The sequence below is a fragment of the Musca autumnalis genome, unplaced genomic scaffold (genome assembly GCF_047663935.1).
Source record: "Musca autumnalis isolate F117 unplaced genomic scaffold, ASM4766393v1 scaffold_1, whole genome shotgun sequence".
Classification (NCBI taxonomy): Eukaryota; Metazoa; Arthropoda; class Insecta; order Diptera; family Muscidae; genus Musca; species Musca autumnalis.
The window spans coordinates 6,573,961-6,595,407 of record NW_027411644.1 but is presented as its reverse complement, the minus strand read 5'-3'; the positions used below and the strand labels follow the sequence as shown (position 1 = coordinate 6,595,407).

The following is a 21,447-nucleotide window of genomic DNA, read 5'->3' as shown; positions in this document are numbered from 1 at the left end:
TCTTATTTTACATACCCATTCAAGAACTTTCCATGTTTAAAAAATATAAAAATGTTGAAATGTTCTTTTTGGCGCCTAAAATGCTTTCACTACTTATTTATAATGAATGTCGGAAAATTATGCATAAGACAATATGTCACCATTGCCAGATCAGTATGTCGCTATGTGATGTTACCAGATTGATTTATTTTTTTTTATTTTTAGTGATTCAGAGTGTTGGCAATCGAAATCCGTTATTATTTTTTTCAAATTGTTCACTTCAAAAATTGACTTTTTGCCTCGAAAACCTGCTATTGGCCCCATCGTGCGACGGTTAAAAAATATTATCTGCCTAACTTAACCACCAAACATAACAAAACATGAGAACTCATACATTTTTTTCCTTCCCTCTTCGTTTGATAGGTTCATAAAAAACAGTAAGAAACTTATTGTATATATACAAGCCTTCACCCGAGCACAAGTAGATAAACAACCCAAATGCCTAACAAACGCATCATCGCTCTATGCCAAAAATGCCCATAAACATAGCAACGACACTCACATCTCAAGAAAACACACAGCAAATTGTTGTAGCGCTCTCTCTCTCTCTATGCCGTAAAGTTTTTTTTCTCTCGCTCTTGAGAGCTAGAACATGCGACAAACGTTGAAAACCATTTTAACAACAGAAATTCATTAATAACCATAAACAAATTTCAATAAATTTTTTGTTTGAAATCATTTATCGATCGCTTTCTAGTAACATTTTCATGTTTGATAAACATTTTCCCTATATATTCGTAATATTTTATCGCCATTCGACAAAAATATGGTGATAAAGCTTTTAATCAAAATTTTCAAATCTGAAATTTCAGCTAGTTCGGTTAAAAATGTTTAGCTAAAATCCTCAAAATACCGACAAATGGGAAGTACCGATTTATGGGCGCTATATCAAAACGTGGATCTATGTTTTTAGTGGATGAATTTCGTGACAAGAGAGAACCTCAAATGTCAATTTACATCTAGTTCGGTTAGAAATTGTAGCTGAAACCCTCAAAATACAGAAAATCGAGAGGTAACGTTATGTGGGGACTATACCAAAACATGGACCTATGTTGACGATTTTTAGTGAAGTTTCGCGCCCACTGAGAACCTAAAATATCAAAATACAGCAAGTTAAAAATAGTAAGTAAAATGCTCAAAATACGGAAAATCGGTAGGTACCGTTATATGGGGGCTATACCACAACATGGTCCTATGTTGCAAATTTTTGGTTGAGAAGTCGTGGAACCAATTAGAACTTAAAATGTCAAATTACAGCTAGTTTGGTTAAACATTGTAGCTTAAATCCTCAAAATACCGAAAATCGGAAGGTACTATTATATGGAGGTTATACCAAAACGTGGGCCGATATATTCCATATTCCAACTTGAACTGCATATGACACTCTGGTGCAAAAATATACAGTTAAGGTGACCTAAAAAGGATATTTGTGAAAGGCTTACCCTCTATGTTTTCCATTTGATACAAAATTTTAAGTATGAACTTTTGTGGCGATCGGTAAACATTAACTCGTTACCCACGACCGATGTTTGTTTCCATAGTAATTTGTATGTAGGCCGAAGGCGCATTTTGACGAAATTGCTCTAAAGGTCCTAACTCGACCAAAATGCATATCGGAGCTACATATACACTCCACGTCTGTAGAAAAGAACACCTAAATTTTTGTTAATGTTAGCTTATTTATCCCAAAACAATAAATCTACGTTCTTAATCTTGTAGGGATTTAAATTCAATGATGTTCCGTATCAAACACAAAAAAAAATTATGTGTCTACCTCTTCGCGAAATGATTTTCTGATCAATTTTCCGATAGTACTATGAAAAATAGGCATTTATTTTTGGTCTCAGGATAGAACAGTCACTGTATTTTCGAGAATTTTTGAAATATTAACGTCGATAAAACAAGTCTTTCTAATCATTATACCCTCAGCATTTATGCTAACGAGGGTATATGCCTCATCAAAATAATGGTTATAGACCCCCAGTATGTTTGGACGAAATGTGTTTCAGACAATTTCGAGTCGATTGAGCAATGTCTGTCCGTCTGTCTGTCCACTCCTTCCGGCACCTCCCCCACAAAAGTTCGAAAATGTTCGGAAAATTTTTACGTACGATAATTATTGAAAGGAGTAACCGATTTGGTCCATACTTTGCAAATCGTTAAATGTCTACCAGACTTAGATGTGGTTCCAATATGGACTCAATCGGTCAACTCCTTCTGGTACCTCCCACACAAAATTTGGGATAAGTTCTGTTTAGGACCTGCTCTCGAATCGCTTTAATTGATTGTTTTAGCAACTTGTATTCACCGCCCCCTACACGACGGTAAAAGTTTCATCAGGGGCAAGTCCATACTTCCTGAGAAAATAGCCTGAAAGTTGCAAAAAACCCCTATGACACCGTGTAACTCTCGAACGGATCTGCGATTCGGTCCAAAATTTGGCCTTAGTAATATTTTGTCCAAACGTAGTTTAATTTTGAAGATAAGCCATATCGGTCTACTCCTTCAGGTACCTCCCCACAAAAGTTCAAAAATTTTCGGAAATATTGTTCGTACGGTAACTCTTGAAGGGTCCAACTGGTCCAAACTTCACACATCCTAATATATCCACCAGATATAGATCAGGTTAAAATATGGACTATTTTTGTCCACTCATCCAGTACCTCCCACACAAAATTTCGGATAAGTTCACTTTAAGACCTGCTATCGAATCACTTTGATTTTTGTTGAAGCTACTTGCATATGCTGCCTCAATTACGATGGTAAAAGTTTTTTTTTAGGGACTAGTTCATACTTCTTGAGCAAACAGACCGAAGGGTGTAAAAACCCCCTATGGCACCATATGTAGTGGCTGGAGACACACTTCCTTAATGGTCAATCCATTCATTTAAATATCTCCTCCGCAAAATTTTTGATTTTTAATCCTAATCAACATTTTTGTCGGTTCATACGCCGAAAATGTTTAAACCCACCTAAATACATACGTTTTTTGGGGAAAAAATTGTTTCAATATTCACAGGCTGAGGGAATATCTCTGTTTTTCACCAAAGAAACGTATAAATAATTCCGTGAACACCGAAATAACAGCGGAAAAGGGTTTAAATTAACACATAATTGAAACATCTCGGAATATCAAGAGCAGTCGCGCAGTTATGTCATATTTCTTGACAATAAGATAGAATATGACACAGACAACCTCGACGAATACAACCGAGTGCTTCGGATGCCGATAACGTGGAATATATTCAAAATAATTATGAAAAACGTCAAAATTTCTTATAAAAACCTTGATGTTTTGTTAGTTTTTAGTTTTTCAACTGAACTCGCATATGTAAAAGCCCCTTTTTCGCGGGAAAGCACAGTCATGGAGAGCGAGAAATAAGGTTTCGCATGTTGCTTTTAAAACTTACTAAAATTTCCCTCTAAATGTGGAGCGTATTTCCAAACCTTTAAGCGGCAGACTTGTTCGCGGAAAAATCTTTTTATTGAACAAAACATCAAGGTTTTTATAAAAAATTTTGACGTTTTTACAGTGTTTTATTTAACTTGCTTTGGTGTCCGTTTAGTTTAAATCTGGTAACTTTTTAACATAGTTGCAGTTGACGAATCGAACTGAAACTTTGCACACTTTTCAGATTTAGATGACAATACATGAATATGGATTCAAAACCAATATTGGTCCATGTTTATAGTGTTTAAACGGTGTTTTATTTAAATTGCATTTCAAATCTGGTGACTCAATTATGACACAGTTGCAGTTGACCAATCGGACTAAAACTTTGCACACTTTTCAGATTTGGATGACAATACGTTATTATGAAATCAAAACCAATATTGGTCCATTTTTACACTGTTTTACAGTGTTTTATATAATTTGGTTTTCAAATGTTTGGTTGAGAAGTCGTGGAACCAATTAGAACTTAAAATGTCAAATTACAGCTAGTTTGGTTAAACATTGTAGCTTAAATCCTCAAAATACCGAAAATCGGAAGGTACGATTATATGGAGGTTATACCAAAACGTGGGCCGATATATTCCATATTCCAACTTGAACTGCATATGACACTCTGGTGCAAAAATATACCGTTCTAGCTCATATCAAGGGTATGTATATTAAGGTGACCTAAAAAGGATATTTGTGAAAGGCTTATCCTCTATTTTTTCCATTTGATACAAAATTTTAAGTATGAACTTTTATGGCGATCGGTTAACATTAACCCGTGACCCACGACCGATGTTTGTTGCCATAGTAATTTGTATGGAGGCCAAAGGCGCATTTTCACGAAATTGCTCTAAAGGCCGCAAATACCAAACTCGACCAAAATGCATATCGGAGCTACATATACACTCCACGTCAGTAGAATAGAACACCTAAATTTTTGTTAATGTTAACCTATTTATCCCAAAACGAATAAATGTACGTTTTTAATCTTGTGGGAATTTAAAGTCAATGATGTTCCGTATCAAACACAAAAAAATCATGTTTCTAGCTCTTCGCGAATTGATTTTCTGATCAATTTTCCGATAGTACTATGAAAAATAGATATTTATTTTTGGTCTCAGGATAGAGCAGTCACTTTATTTTCGTGAATTTTTGAAATATTAACGACGATAAAACCAGGCTGACATATTTCTTCACAATAAGACAGAATATGACACAATATGACACAATAGAATATGATACAATCGAGTGCTTCGGATGCTGATAAGATGGAACATATTCAAAATAATTATGAAAAACATCAAAATTTCTTATAAAAACCTTGATGCCTTTTAAAAGTTTGGAAATATGCTCCACATTTAGAGGAAGATAATCTGATATGAAAATATCTGCTATTTTAATACACTGAGGGAAATTTTAGCGCATGTTTCAAATTGAATACACCCTTTGGACTTTGAATTTTATATGTGTTCTTATTTTGGTGTCCTCGACTGTTCTCAACAGCTTCATGTTCCAATATAAATGGACCAAGTTATGCTCTCCATACCGGATTTTACGAATTAGTAGTTTTTTTAACTGAACTCGCAAATCTAAAAGCCCCGTTTTCGCGGAAAACGCGGTCATAGAAATTGAGATTTTAGGTTTCCTATGTTGATTTAAAAATCACTAAAATTTCCCTCAGTGTATTGAAATAACGGTTGTTTTCGTATCAGATTATCTTCCCCCAAATCTGGAGCATATTTCCAAACCTTTCAACGGCAGACTTGTTCGCCGAAAAATCATTTTATTAAACAAAACATCAAGGTTTTTATAAGAAATTTTGACGTTTTTCATAATTATTTTGAAAATGTTCCATGTTATCAGCATCCGAAGAACGCGATTGTATCCGTCTAGGTTGTCTGTGTCATATTCAATCTTATTGTGTAAAAATATATTCATTTTCCGAAGAGTTTGCACATTCTCAAGGCCAAAACTGCCTGTAGGAGCGTTCCAATGCTTTTGAGATGTACTAGAGAGTTTTTAATTACTGTCTTGGCTACAATTTATGTCTTTGTGGTGGATCGAAAATCTAAATGGCTTGGCTGTTATATGGCAAAATTTCCAAAAAACGTCAATAAAAAACTTAAAGTCAAAATCGGGAGGCTCGATTTTTACGGTAGATATATGGTCCAGTGGACTTTTTTGCTCAGTTCAATCCCAGGAATCAGAAACGCGAAGAGCCCATTAAGGTTTTTTTTTCGTTCCACACAAATCGCCCCACCCTAGTATATACACTTTGATACGATGAAAATGTGCCTCACCGAAATAATGGTTTTAGACCCCAAGTATGTTTGGACGAAATGTGTTTCAGACAATTTGGAGTCGATCTAGCCATGTCCGTCCGTCTGTCTGTCTGTGTGTCCTGCTGGCTGGAGCGCACGATAACTCTCGAACGGAGCAACCGATTCGGTTCAAAATTTGTCGTTCGTAATATTTTGCCCAAACTTAGTTTAAGTTCGAAGATGGGTTATATCGGTCCACTCCTTCCGGTACCTCCCCCACAAAAGTTCGAAAATGTTCGGAAAATTTGTGCGCACGATAACTCTAGATGGGAGTAACCAATTTGGCCCACACTTTGTACATCGTGAAAGTTCTACCAGACTTAGATGAAGTTTAAATATGGACTCAATCGGTCCACTCCTTCGGGTACCTCCCACACAAAATTTCGGAAAAGTTCAGTTTAGGACCTGCTCTCGAATCGCTTTGATTTTTGTTGTAGCAACTTGTATACGCTGTCCCCCATACGACGGTACAAGTTTCATAAGGGGCAAGTCCATACTTCCTGAGAAAATAGCCTGAAAGGTGCAAAAAACCCCTATGACACCGTGTGTAGTGGTTGGAGCGCAAGATAAATCTCGAACGAATCTGCCAATTCGGTCCAAAATTTGGCCTTCGTAATATTTTTTCAAACATAGTTTAAGTTCAAAGATAAACCATGTCGGTCCACTCCTTCAGGTACCTCCCCACAAAAATTCAAAAATCTTCGAAAAAAATATGTGCACGATAAGTCTTGAAGGGTGTGACCAATGTGGTCCATACATTACAACCCTTATATATCTACCAGATGTATATCAGTTTTGAATATGGATTATATTTGCCCACTCCTTTGAGTACCTCCCACACAAAATTTCCTATAAGTTCACTTTAAGACCTGCTGTCGAATCACTTTTATTTCTGTTGAAGCCATATGCTTTCGCTGCCTCAATTACGACGGTAATAGTTTTTCAGGGACAAGTCCATTCTTCTTGATAAAACAGCCCGAAAGGTGTAAAAACCCCATAACACCATAAGTAGTCGGTGAAGAGCACTTAACTCTCGAACTGATCAACCGATTTGCTCCAAAATTTGGCTTTCGTCATATTTTGTCCAAACTTAGTATCAGTTCGAAGATGGGCAACGACTTCTGGTACTTCCCCCTCAATATTTAAAAAATTTCACTAAATATGCAAAATGGAATGCACGATGTCTCATGGAAGGGGCAACCGATTTGTTCAAAACTTTGGATCTCCTAATATGTTGTCCAAATTTAGTTTAACTTCCAAAATGACCGATATCGATTTTCCGGTCCAAAATTTATGCGATGACCCACTGAAATGTCTAGTGGGCGCGAAATCTATCAAAAATAAGATCAACGTTTGTAATGGACTGTGTCGGTCCATTCCTTTAAGTACCTCCTCCCCAACATTTTTGAATTTTAATCCTAAACCACATTTTTGTCTGCAAGTGCAAATGTCCAAAAAGGGTCACAAAATTCTCAAAAGACCCTAAATACATTCGATCTGTCCGTAGATGAAAGTTCCAATTCACATAGGCTGAGGGTATATCTCTGTCGGCAAAGCCGACGGATACTTTTTTAATTGTTTTAATGATTTTTATTCATTTTCTCGTTTAGAGTTAAGCTTGATGATCGAAAATGTTTTGCAAGTGAAAAAGGAAAGCCAGGGATTCGAACCGACACAGTCACCAATTTACGTGACCTGGTTTCGCTATTAGTTGAGTAGCTCTTCAGACGTATCGACTGCGGGATGGCTTCTCTGTCCTAGAACTTTTGGTTTTTCAAATGCAAATGTGTTTTTATACATTCACGGATATTTGGCCGTTGAATTGTATTTCTTCATGACAAACGCTTTTTTGAGCTGCCTTTGAAGTTATGAGTTTGGCTTTGAACGTTAACACGCCGCGATAACATTTTTTGGTTTTACCATATGTGAGGATAGTTTCTCGGTTACTTAGCGATATGATTGGAACCCCCAAAAAATCTGCACGCAGAATTTTTCTCAAGAAATTTATTATATGTATTTTTCCTGAAAACTACTTCTTATTACCAGAATCCGTAAACATTCCTTTGATTACAATTGCCAGAATAACAATAACTTATAGAAAATGCTTTGTTTTCTTGCTTTGATAATTCCATAAATATTTGCAAATTATTTAACTTAAGAGAGAAGCAAAATACAAAAACTGACATCTGAATTTATGAAATCCAAAATAAATTCTCTATGGAAATAGCAAAGCAAAATGGAATAGACTGAGAATGTCCTTGCCATTCGACAATTTCTATTTCATTTGTTTATGTTTGGTAATAGAATTTTATGGAGGAAATTGAAATTCGCAGCCGTAAGAATTAAAATGGAAATCTATTTTATGTTTACTTATTTATATTTTTGTGTGTGTTTGTTTTTCTTTTTTTGTTTTCGTTTATCTTCTTTGCTTCCCCATAAATTTGCATATTTACAAAGAAGTTTTCTTGTTGTGATTTCTGTTGTTTTCGTTCTTTTTTGTTTTGTTTTTTTCCAAATGAGAGAACATATTTTATGAAAACTTAAAAAGTTGTTATAAATCTAATTTTATGTGACAAAGGAGATTCTTTCAAGAGAATATTAATTTAAGTGGCTTTCATAAATAATTATCCACACTCGGGAAAACTTTGGAAATTGTATAATTAAGGAAAAATGTTTTCAAGTTTTACATCACTTTCAAAGTGACTATCAAAGGCTGGATAATATTTCTGCAGTCATTGAAGTAAAAACAACTTCAACTTAGCAGTCTGTCTCTTTGATCCGAAAAACGTTGCAGTTGAAAGTTGTCACCTAATATGAAGTAGGAATTCCTAAAACTTTCCATTTTTCAGAAATTTAAACAACATCTGAAAATAAAGTCTCAAAAGCAAGAGAAATGCAAAATAAAAGAAAACCTAAACTTACCATCATCTGGTATAAAATCAACAATGACATTGTTCAAGTTCACTTGGAAGAATTCCACAAAATCGTAAAAGCCCTGTTGCACATGCATTTTGTAGAATAATTGGGAGGGTACAAGGATGGCCACACGGCCATTGTGCTTTGTTGTGGTGGCAGCAATGGAGGGCTGTTGCTTTTGTTTCTTTGGCAACAACGTCTGGCTATGATGATTTGATGGAAGTGGAGAACTGTCCTTGTTGTCGTGTGATTGCGCTTTTGGTTGCTGCACTGACTGTTGATAGTGTTGGGATTTTAAGGATAGCAATGATGGCGACAACGACAATGAAGATGTCGTCGATGCTGATGAGAATGATAATGTTTGAGACGAATATGACGACGACAACGATGATGATGATGGTGATAATGTCTGTAATTGCGGTTGAGGTAAATGTGGGCTTGATGGCTTGTCAGTCATTGGCTCCATTGTTGCTGTTTGCTTCATGCCCCTGCTGCTGCTGCTGGAACGTTTCTTTTTTAGTGGTAATTCAAAGTCATTGTTCACAGTGACTCTTTGCCGTCCTCTTTTCATTAAACTTATCACGTGTGCTGAGGCAAGCATTTCTGGTTCAGATATGCTGTCGGTCGACAATGGTGCAATTGTAGTAGTTGCAGTCGCAGTTGCATTGACATTGACAGAGTGTAGTTGTGGTTCCATTTCCAAAACATTGTTAACTGTGATATTTGTTAAAGTCACATCTAAAGGCGTTTCCACGTCAATGTGTTTGCTTGGATCATTTCCACTCGTTTGCACTTGGCCAGTTTTGATTTGCTTCAAGTTGCTATCGCTAAAAGTCAAGTTGAATGTATTATTTATGGGAATTTTAACCTGGACAATTGGATGAAGATAGTGTCCTTCCAATCGTGTTGTTACATGTGCCTGATGTTGTTGTTTATTTTCCTGTGATTCTGATCGATTTTTTTGTTGATGGCTTTGTTCAAATTTCCGCTCAATGACGCCTTCGACAGCAACATTGCCAGCAATGAGGAGAAGAACAACAAGTAGAGTTTTCACAGATTTTCTAGCGACGAAAGAGGCTGTCAGCAGCAGAAACAATTTACGAAATTGACAGATGTGAAACTTCATTTAGACGCAGCTACCTTTTAAGTTTGGTACTGGTTTTATTTTCTGTTGCTTGTTATGCGGGAAAGTTTCGGATATTAATCTTCAGTATCCCGTTTAACGAAGGCAAAGTGTCAAACAGAAGAAATGCCAAGCAGTTAATTGATTGTAGCTCGATGAATTGAATTCCGTTTTACTCATTTGGCCAACATTTGTAGATTTCTCGTTCGACTTTTAGAGTGCATTCGTATTTTGTTTGTGGGCAATTTGTCCAATATTGCGAATTTCATTTTCGTTCAGAATTTCTCTTTTTTTTTTTTGTATTTGCAATTTTTTGTTTGTGGAAGATTTTTGTTTTTGATTTCGTGTTAAAAATTTTAAGGAGGTCACCGGAGTATTTTTCTGTAACGAAAATAAACATTAATTAGTATTAATATTTTATTGAAGAAGTTCAAAAAATTAGTCAGACGTTTCCTTACAAACTATATGTTTTCTGTTAGATGATTGGAGAAGTAACGAATTTTGTGGTATCCTTGATACGCATCATTTCCTTTTCCATGTATTCCTAAATAATTGCTTAGCTTAAAATTTTTTAGTAATTGAACATTAAACCTTAGATGAAATACATATAATCACAGTTTTCTACGAAATGCTTGTATCGAATTATTCATTATGCGTTGTGATAAATTATACGACCCATTGATCTCATTGATGATGCTCATACGACCCCATGTCACCAATGGCAGCCTTTTTACATGAACAAAAAAGACATAATAAACAAAAGACTATGGGAGCTTTACTCATTGAAGCTATTCAAACCATATTAAGTGTATTGAGTTTCAAGGAAAAACAAAAGGAGAAATATCAAAAGGAGCAATATCCGTAATAAAATAAGGGTGGAACAAAACACAAATATTTTTATCAGTCCTGAAAAAGATTCAAGGAATTTTTGTTCACTCCCAATATATTATTCACTTTATTAAGGGCACTGATTTTTTTGCTTTAACGCTGAGAATTTCGATATATTAAGTCTTTAAACAACAGTAAGAAGGATATAAGCAATCATTTCTAGCAAATTGTAATTAAAGTGCTTAAAATAAGTTTTCTTATACAATCTATAAGCTCATTTACGATTTTACACATTAGCTTTAAATATAGCTTAAGAATTTGTTAAGTATTCTTACTTTATCTAAAATTCTAAATACGAGACAAAATTTATACAAAACTTAAAAAATACAACAACTTTCTTCCAAAATCATTTGCCCCAATTTTCTTTTTCATTTTAATTCTCACGTGAAAAAGCAGACTAGAAACCCCCCTTTATAGGTAGACAAAAGATAAAACGAAAGCGTTCAAATCACGTACATCGTTTCATTTGTCTGTATGTCTGTCATTTATTTCGCTTTGCAGCAACATTCAACGCCATTCGTATATGTTTGTTCAAAATGTGCACGTATCGCAGTCATTGTCGTCAAATATGCATTCGTGTGTATTTTGGAAAATGAAATGAAAAAGTAGTGAAGTAAACATTCCCATTGGACAAAGATTCAAAATCTCAGTACAAGCTCATTTTTCGCATAAATATTTCACACAAAAATTGAGAAGGCAATGCAGGTAAACATTAAACAGGCTTTAAACGTGTTCTGCATTGCAGTGTAGTTCAAAGCAACCTGAAATGTTTACAAGTGTTTGTTAGCGAATGCTTTTTGTTAGTAGTTCAGAATGATTTTTTGTAGGAAACAAGCTATGAAACAAGCTGAACGAAATCCGTTTTAGACAATTTGGAGTCGATTTAGCTCAGTCCGTTCACCTTGACTCTAGAACGGATCAACCGGTTTGGTCAATAATATGGTCCTCGTTATATTTGGTCCAAACCTATCTGTCCATTTCTGTCTTTTTGGTACCTTAATAAATCTATAACTTAATCGATTTGGTCCAAAATTTGTTCCTTGTAAATTTCTTCTAGAAATAGATCTGGTTCGCATATGGAATATATCGGTCTTCTTTTTTGGGTACCTCCCACACATAATGGCAAATGGCTATAACCCTGTACGTAGAGGCACAGCTTATTTGTATTATATTATACTAAGGATTACAGACCACTTCCATCAGATGTATTGGATGCCATCAAATTTATATAAAGAATCTACAACCGATAGTTTCTGTCAAAATAGTAACGAAAACTACAATCAACTTATTTATAAAATCAATCTTAAACCACCTCAAGTATAGCACTTCTTGACTTTTCTTTTAATTTTTGGACGGATTTATGGTGAAAAAGCTAACTTTTCTATTATTATACCCTATACCACAATGTGGAAAAGGGTATTATAAGTTTGTTTTGGTAAAAATTCATGTAACACCGGGAAATATTCGTCGGAGACCCTCAATGTGGTATACCAATCTTCATATCTCGACGAGATAAAGCGATTTTGAGATGTGTGTCCGTCCGTCCGTCCGTCTGTCCATTATAAATTGTAAACACGCTCCAGGCCGCAATTATGGACCGATCGTCACGAAATTTTGTATGGAGGTCGGGTTCAGATCAGAATAGATCCCTATTCTTATTGGTGATGATAGTGAAATATTTAGCGGATGAAATGGACCAAAAACATAATATTTATCCAATTTTCTAGCGGCTATTTGGGTCTCAATAATAGTCCGATCAACGCGTAATTTTAAATAAGGTAAGAGTATATCACAAAGGAGAAGCTTGCAATTTGAGATGGCGATCGGATAATATTAGAGGGTTAAATGGACCAAAACTTTTGTGTGAAAATTGTAAAAATTTTAATATACAGCTTATATCTTAATTCCTGGAAGTGACATTCCGGACAAGTGAGATATACTTGAAAGTGGAACGCTTGACCTTTCAATTGTTGCCAATTATGTTGGTGTGCATGATCAGATAACAGAGTTACAGCCTAATATATTCCGTTATTTGTTTGTAGTGTTATCATAAACACGCTAGAAGTCGCAATTATACATCAATAGTCGCGAAATTTTGCACCGGGTAAGAGTATAGGACGAAAAAGATGCCTACAATTTTGAATGATGATCTGATATTCTTTAGAGTGTGAAATGGACCATTACTTTTGTATGAAAAATATACAAATTTTAGTTTTGGTCGATATTTTAATTCCTTGGGGACATATATATTTCTCAAAGTAGCCTACATAAGGAAAAAAACTACTGACCTTTCCTCTGATGTAAATTACAATAAAGTGTTTGCTAGATAACGGGCCTACTGCCTAACATATAATGGGTTCTGTGTAGAGAAACACATTTTTATCCCATGCTACATATTGTCTCTCCAAAAGTTTATGTAACACCACGAAATATTCGTCCTAGACCCCTTATTTGGTATGCCAAAATTCATATCTCGACAAGATAAAGCGATTTAGCGATGTGTGTCCGTCCATAAAAAATTGTAAACAAGCTTAAGGCCGCAGTTATGGACCGATTGTAAAGAATTTTTTAAGGAGGTTGGGTTCGGGCCAGAATAGAAATGATTGGTTTTTGGTGATGATCGTGAAATGTTCAGGGGATAAAATGTACCAAAAACAAAATTTTAACCAATTGTGTAGCGGCTCTGTAGGTCAGAATAATAACCCGCAAAATTTTAAACAAAGTTTGAGTTAATGATAAAGAAGAAGCGTACAAACCAAAGTTAAGATCAGATAATACTTAGCGGGTTAAATGGACTGCAACTTTTGTGTGAAATTGGTAAAAATTTCAATAACGTAGCGGTTAAACAACGGAAGTAGTAGTACTGCATAAGTGGGTTTCATTACATTTTAGTTTGTGTGAACTAAATTTTCCTTTCCTGCTACAAAAATGTCTTTGTCATGCTAGATAACTTTTTGGTTTTGGCCATAAGTATTATACATTACATCTCTGATATTTGATAATTAAATTTTCACAATAAGTGAATACAAGTTCAGTGGAGAGCGATTGTCCATGGATAGTGGTATAGGGTATGCCATGGTCGGCTCCGTACGACTATAGACTTTTCTTACTTGTTTTTTTTTTTAATAAAATCGTTTAAGAACAACATTTTAGTTTCTTTTTGATCCCACACAAATATATGCTGATCGGTTTATTTGTTTTCCACTTGATCCATTTTATGGCGATCGCTTAAACCCGTCTGCATTGGGCCCTATATAGCTATATCGAAATCTGATCCGATTTTCCCAATTTTTGTACGATTCGTTTCTTAGCCAGAACAATGAACTGGTGGAAAATTTTCATCGACTGGACCAAGAATGTGGGTTTTTGATCATTTTCGTGAAAATGCACCTTTGACCCCATACAAAACAAACGGGTTAACGTTAACCGAACGTCATACAATTTCATATATAACAATGGAAAAAATAGGGGATGGGAGTTTCAATCAAAACAAAAAGGTCTATAGTTCACGACGTGACCTTCCACAAAAAACAATCTTCAAAAAAAGGTAGATTTCTTGTAAAAAGTTCATGAAAAATGGCTTTTATGGTATTCAATAAGGGGATTTAAACTCTTAAAGGACATGTCCCGTAATATTTTCAATTTTTTTGCAGAACGTCTGAAATGAATGTCTGAAATAATGGCCCAAAGCTCTAAAACACCCTATCGGCACCAATTAAAAGGACTTATGAGCACGACTACTTAAAACGTGAGTATCCGATTTGGCTGAAACTTTGTATATCGTAAAATTTCTTACGAACTTACATCTAGTTTCAAGACGGTCCCTATCGGATAACACCCTCAGCAAAATTTCAAAAAATCAGTTTATGGGCTGTCTGAGCATAATTTTAAATTTTTTACAGAAGGTACTCCTTGTAATCCTAGTTTCATGAAGGTGTTTTGTTCGATATGGACCTTCATGAAACTAGGATTACAAGGAGTACCTTCTGTAAAAAATTTAAAATTATGCTCAGACAGGACATAAACTGATTTTTTGAAATCTGTTTGAGGTAGTTTTTAAATTTTTACCGAAGGTACTCCTTGTGGTCCCGTTTACAGCGTTTACAGTTTATAGTGTTAAACGTGGGTACCACCGTGGTGCAATGGTATGCACATCCGCCTTGCACGCACAAGATCGTGGGTTCGATTCCCCGGACAGACAATCAGCCATATAAAATTTCTCTACAAGTGATGTCTTTAGATGCTCCTTTCGGACTTGGCTATAAACATTAGGTCCCAAATTGTTGAGCTAATATGAAACGTGGTGCACTCATTGTTATAAGAGAAGTGTCCCTTGTCCCGCATGGGATGGTTGTGGAACAATTATATATTATACTGGCTTTCCGCTTTGCTGGCCCGTTGTTTGGGTTCTCCGTGCTAATATTAGTATTCTATCTAGTTGTCTATATGTATGTCTATATATATGTATATATCTTTTTTCTTTTAATAAGCGTAATAGAACAACCACTCCGAAACCGCTTACTCATTACTTCGAAGGGGATTTAGGGGGTTCATAGACTGGTTGTATCCACTTTCCCATCCATTGTGAATTGAAGTTAGGGGTTCGGCTGCAGTCTTAGCAATATTTTTTTTCTCCACCATAATTGCTCGTAAAAATGTAACTTATTTCTTCCATACCTCCTTTGTCTCTAGCATATCTTTAATAATCTGCTTAGATATTTCATATTGCACTCTTTAATCCTCCCACATTTTGCACTGAATTAGGATATGCTCCACACTGTTGCATAGTTCGAATACTACATTATCTTTTCAATGGAATCTCAACGGGTGACTGCCGAAATTTCCATGAATGCTGAAGACTGGAGTTAAATGGAAGTTGAGTCATTCATGAACATCGCCATTCTTGGAAGAGCCTTTTCGGCTTTCGTTATGTCAACGTGCATGTTGATACCTCCCTTTTTGTGTGTCCGTTTGGAAGTTACTTTCATTTATCGTATATAAAACCATTTCACGTAGGGTTAGGTGAATCCGGCCAGCACAGAAGGTGTTGAAGTTGTTATATGCAGATATGACTCTTATCGCACATGATTACGCAGTTGCATGCTTCTTGCAATATTCTCGCTGAAGACAGGAGACACGTACGTCACTTGCACATAATATACTGTAGCTATTAACCTCCATCTTAACTCAATTGGTCCTCTCAAACGTATCTATCTATAAAATTTAGTATTTCTGGCGTTTTGCGGATCTCTTTCAGTATACAAAAGCTTCCCTTACAAATATGTTTCCTATTTTAAGAAGGGCCCACGTATTGGTACTTTCAGAATTTATTTATTTTTAATTTTCAGTAAAGTCTTCGAACCGAATTTACCATAAATAAGCACTTTGGCATAACCCTCATACAATCGTTTCTCCAGATTTATAATAGAAAATTAAATAAAAAATCATATTATTGTTTCATTGAACACCTTATCACTTTAAACTCGTTAAGATAAAAACCTCAATAATTTACAAAGAATAACTTTTAAATGAGAGTTGCAATTATCGGGGCTTTACTGTATTCAAAAATGTGATCTTCATCGTGTTATTTCAAGCATTGAAATCAATGTAAATTTCGTTTTCATAGTCCCACTAATTATGAAATTATTTATGAAAAAACTATTGGTCGCGATCTCTTTGTTTTTGTTCCAATACACCAATTAATGATAAAGGCCACAATTACTATTGTATTGAATACCACTGTGCAACACGAAAATTATTAACCTTATTCTGACACCGCAGCGTGATAGAAGACCAAAAAATAGAAGACACGTGTCTCGCCGTTTTTCCCTATCTCATCAACATTCGCGGTTGTAGGCCTCCAAAGGTTTGAGGCTTTGATGTAAAAAGGGGTCATTGTTCAAGACTATATCTTCCAAACCGTTAGGAGTTTTGAATTTATCTCAGAGGCAAAGTTGTAGATCTTGTCTTAAGACACAAAAATTGTGAACACATATAATACATCAAACTTCATATGCAAGGTCAAAATCGCCAAGGTCAAATTTAATTTAAAAATATTTCTCGGGTTTTGGTCTGCAGTTATCAAACCGATCAAATTTAAAGCAAACAACCAACTACAAAATTGTACCTCAGATCCCAATAAACATCTTTCTAGAACATATGAACTCTGAATATTCGGTTCTTAAAGGTCAAAATAACAAAGCAAATGGGATTTTTATCCTGTTTTCTCTGGTTCTGATCCACAAATATTCAATATTCAAGAAAACAACCAACTGGAATGATGTAGCGAAGACATCAATGAAGTTAAAGGTGAAAAAACAAAAAAACATTTGAAAATATTCAATTTTTACACTTTTTCTCCGATTCTGGTTCAAAGATACCCAACCGCCCAAAAATTAGGGATACCGTCAACCACAAAAATGTAGCTAAGATTTCAGTAAACAACTTTTTAAAACATATGAAGATTTTGGAACGACTCTTCAAGCTCAAAATTATATTATTTTAGATCATTCTTTCCTGTTCAGGTCCGTAAATAAAAAACCTTTTAAATTCTTTGAGTTTTTAACAGTTTGTTATTTCCAAACTGATATACCAGTACGTATAATAATCTCCTTGATTTCTCGTTTTTGGAAATCCCGTTGTGGGGGGACCCTTGAACCTCCATTTTTCGTATAAAAAATAGGTAAAAACCTATTCTCACAATAAACGGTCCTACACACAAAATTTCATCAAATTCGGTCCAGCCGTTTAGGAGGAGTTTACAGTCGAATTTTATATATATTGGTAGAAGATAGATTATAGCGTAAAGTGTAAGTGCACATCGTAATATTTCTCTTAAACCTACATCAAGTTCCAATAATGTTGATATCGGACAACACCTTCGGTTACCCCCCTCACCAAAGTTCAAAATCGGGGGATTTTTTCATTTTCATCGAAGGTAGTACATGTGATTTTGTTTACATCGATATAATTTTTTTCGTGAGTAAGGTTTACTACTGCTTGTGGAAATTGCACTAGCGAATAGTCTTTGTATAATGAGTACTTCCTGAGATATGATCCCCGAAATGAATATTTAGGGTTACTGTTTTATATCTCTCTCGCTCTAAAGTTACACTGCTATAATTTCTATTGTGAGAAAGTTGGCCCACTGATTATGATACATACCTACGTCACAAACGGTAAAAGATTTACGCTAAAAACTTCCACAACTTATTTTATTTCTTACAAAAATGCTATTTATTCTTAAAACTGATGTTGTTGTTTTTTGTTTTTGTAAAGTCGCAGGATGAGGGTATATCTCTGTCGGCAATGTTGACCGATATTTGTTTACTTATATCAATATTATTTAATTCCAACATATTCTGATGAGTGTTAAATCTCTAGGGGGCATACAAAGTTCTGCTAGCCTTTATTTTTAAGCTATACATAACTTTTACTACTATACTTTATTAAGCTATTTACTTTCTCCCAATTTCTCCATTTTCCCTATCGTAAAGAATCCTATTATCAATTAGCGTAATAAAATTGTAATGAAGTTCCAAATTGTCGCTCTTCAACAGAGCAAAAAAAAAAAAAAAAACTCTCAGTTAGACAGCACAACAGAAAAAAAATCTCACTTTAATACCTTTGGAAAAATCACTCTGATTGGGAGTTGGTCATAAATTTTGGTTTTTGTCATAAAATTGATTGCACCTTGGACAATATGCTATCGCCGCTATATTTTCGTTTTTTGCCCTTCTACAACTCCATTGTTTTTTTATTCCTTGTATTTTTTGTTTGTTTTTACTGTTGGTCGATTCACCAGAACAACAAATAAACGCTATAAAGCCGTTTGGATGGAACAGTGTTCGTTAGAGTTTTAAATAAATATTCTTTGTTTGTGACAAGCACGGTTGAATTGCTGACATTTCGGCGTATTCATGCATAAATGCCCTGTAATAATCAATTTATGAAGGATTCCATAGAAAATTGAAATGGGGGAGGGGGCGGTTTTGAATTGTGATGGATGAAAACGTGTAAAATACAAAACAAATAGAGACGTTTTATTCGACGGAAGCGACAATGTGGTTACCTACACCAACTTTCTTGCTGAAACGATTTTCAATTGATTTTCTATAAATACAAGTTACCCATAAACATCTACAAATATGAGTTTTATTGATACAGGAATATACTAATCATAGACAACAATTTTTTAATTAAAATTAAAAACAAATATATAGTAAAGTCAATAATTTTTAGACTAATATATTGTATATTTCTCAAAACTAAATCAAATAAAAAATCAAATTGAAACTAGGCAACCAACAATCCCTGGTAATTCCAATTATTACATATCCACATTTCTCAAATGCTATTCACATTAGTTTCGAAAAGACTTCAAAGAACTTAATAAATCATATTGATGTAGGGTATGGAGAATGACATGTTTTTACTTCCATGAAAGAGAAACATTATTGTTATATCATAAAATGCTCACAACATATTTATGTCGAAATGTGAAATGTCATGAACATTCAATTGGATCTTTGATTGCGAAATATAATCAATTTATGTCAAATAAATTGTTAAATTTGATTTGTCATGTTTATGATTGTGGGTCCGATAGGCTGTTATTTGTGAAGAGAAGGCAAGGCAATAATACAATACAAAATATACAATGTTTATGTACAAAAATATGAATGAATTTCAAAAAATGATATATGTATCTTCCATATACGCTCTATTTGTACATCTATATATATAAAAGAGCTTAGTGATAAGTGAGTGAGTGAGTGAGTGACATGTATATCATCGCCCAGACGAAACCGCTGAAGCTAGAAAGCTGAAATTTTGACTGTGGGTTGCTGTCGGTGTGTAGGGGTGAGATAAGGCTGGGTTTTTGGAAATTCGACCTAGAAGGGTACGAAAAGTACTAAATATGGTACCCTTTGTATTAGGCAAACGGGAAGAGCTAGAATTCTGAAATTTGGAATGAAGGTAACTGGTGGAGAGTTAGAAAGATGTACCAAAGGGTTTTTGGAAACTCGACCTCTAAGTGTACGAAACGTACTAAATTTTGTACGAATTGTACATTTTGAAGGGATTTAGCTAGAAACTTGGAATTTGGTATGGAAATCAAGGTTGGAAAGTGGTGTTTATAAAAGGAAATGGTTTTGGAAATTAGTACTCATGTGTACGAAAAGTTCTAAATGGTACTAAATTTAGTACAATTTGGATTTGGGTGAACGGATAGAGCGGGAATTCTGAAATTTGGAATGTGGATCACTGATGGAGAGTTAGAAAGATGTACCAAAGGGTTTTTGCAAATTCGACCTATAAGTGTACTAAAAGTTACTAAATTTAGTACCAGTTGTATATTTTCCACTGATATATCTAGAATCCTGGAATTTGGTATAGAAGTCAAGGTTGGGAAGTAGTGTTAATATAAGGAAATGGTTTTGGAAATTCGTACTCATGTGCACGAAAAGTTCTAAATGGTACTAAATTTAGTACAATTTTGATTTGGGTGATTGTTAAAGTGCAAGAATGAGATATGGGTGTAGTTTTGTAAATTCGTACTTATGTCCACGAAAAGTACTAAATGGTACTAAATTTGGTACAACTTGGAGTTGGGTAAAAAGATAGAGCTGCAAACCTGAAATGTGGGTTATTGAGGTAGCTTTGGAAATTCGTACTTATGTGTACGAAAAGTACTAAATGGTACTAAATTTGGTACAATTTAGATTTGGATAAATGGATAGAGGCGGAATCCTATAATTAGGAGTAGTGATTACTGTTGGATTGTTAGTAGTTTTGGAAATTCGTACTTATGGGTACAAAAAGTACTAAGCTGTTCTAAATTTGGTACAATTTGGATTTGGGTGAACGGATAGAGCTGCAAACCGGAAATTTGGAACTACGATTACTGTTGTAGGGTAGGATTGAGTCATGGAAATAGCTTTGGAAAATTGTACTTATGTGTACGAAAAGTATTAAATGGTAATAAATTTGGTACAATTTGGATTCGGGTTAACGGATAGAGCTGGGAACATAGAATTTGTAATAATATTTACTGTTGGAGTACAGGATTGAGGTAGGTTTGGAACTTCGTACTTATGTGTACGAAAAGTATCATGAAATTTGGAATTATTATTACTTTTGCGTGTAGGATTGAGGTAGATTTCGGAAATTCGTTCTTATGTGTACAAAATACTTTTTGTACACATAAGTACGAATATTCGAATGGTACTAAATTTGGTACCATTTGGATATGGGTACAATATGGTACTATTTGGAGTGGAGGATTGAGATAGTTATTGAAATTCGAACTTTCGTATTAAATGGTATACGAATAACGGTGGAATTCTGAAATTTGGTATTATAGTCGCTGTTGATTGTAGGGTTGAGATAAGTGAACGAAAATTACTAAACGCTACAAAATTTGGTTAAAATATTCAGATTAAATTGTAAATAAGTATCGCGATTGGGATATAATTTGGGACATCGCGATGTTATTTTTGAAACGAAACCTATTATAAGTACAAAATTTGGTTGTTTGTTGGTGTTCAGATAAGGAGTTTTTGAAATGCATACAAAATCTGAAATTAGGTATGGAGGTTGCTAAGGACTGAATTATTGGGTTGGTATTGGAAATACAAAAAATACAAAATAGTACGAAATTTGGTGTTGGGTGATGCTGGAATTTTATAGTTAGTGTGCGCAGAGTACGAAAGTGC

The 21,447-nt window shown here is 34.8% G+C and overlaps 1 protein-coding gene across 2 annotated transcripts in view; it reads right to left on the bottom strand.

Annotated features, from left to right (window-relative positions):
- The window catches only part of LOC141390191 (uncharacterized), a 233,870-nt gene that overhangs the window by 163,604 nt on the left and 48,819 nt on the right, over window positions 1–21,447 (bottom strand). For both annotated transcript variants that reach the window (XM_073962944.1, XM_073962952.1), the window contains exon 2: window positions 8,725–10,222. In XM_073962944.1, the coding sequence (XP_073819045.1) occupies window positions 8,725–9,844 (1,120 nt within the window). In that variant the 5' untranslated portion in view covers window positions 9,845–10,222. The remainder of the gene's footprint in view (window positions 1–8,724; window positions 10,223–21,447) is intronic.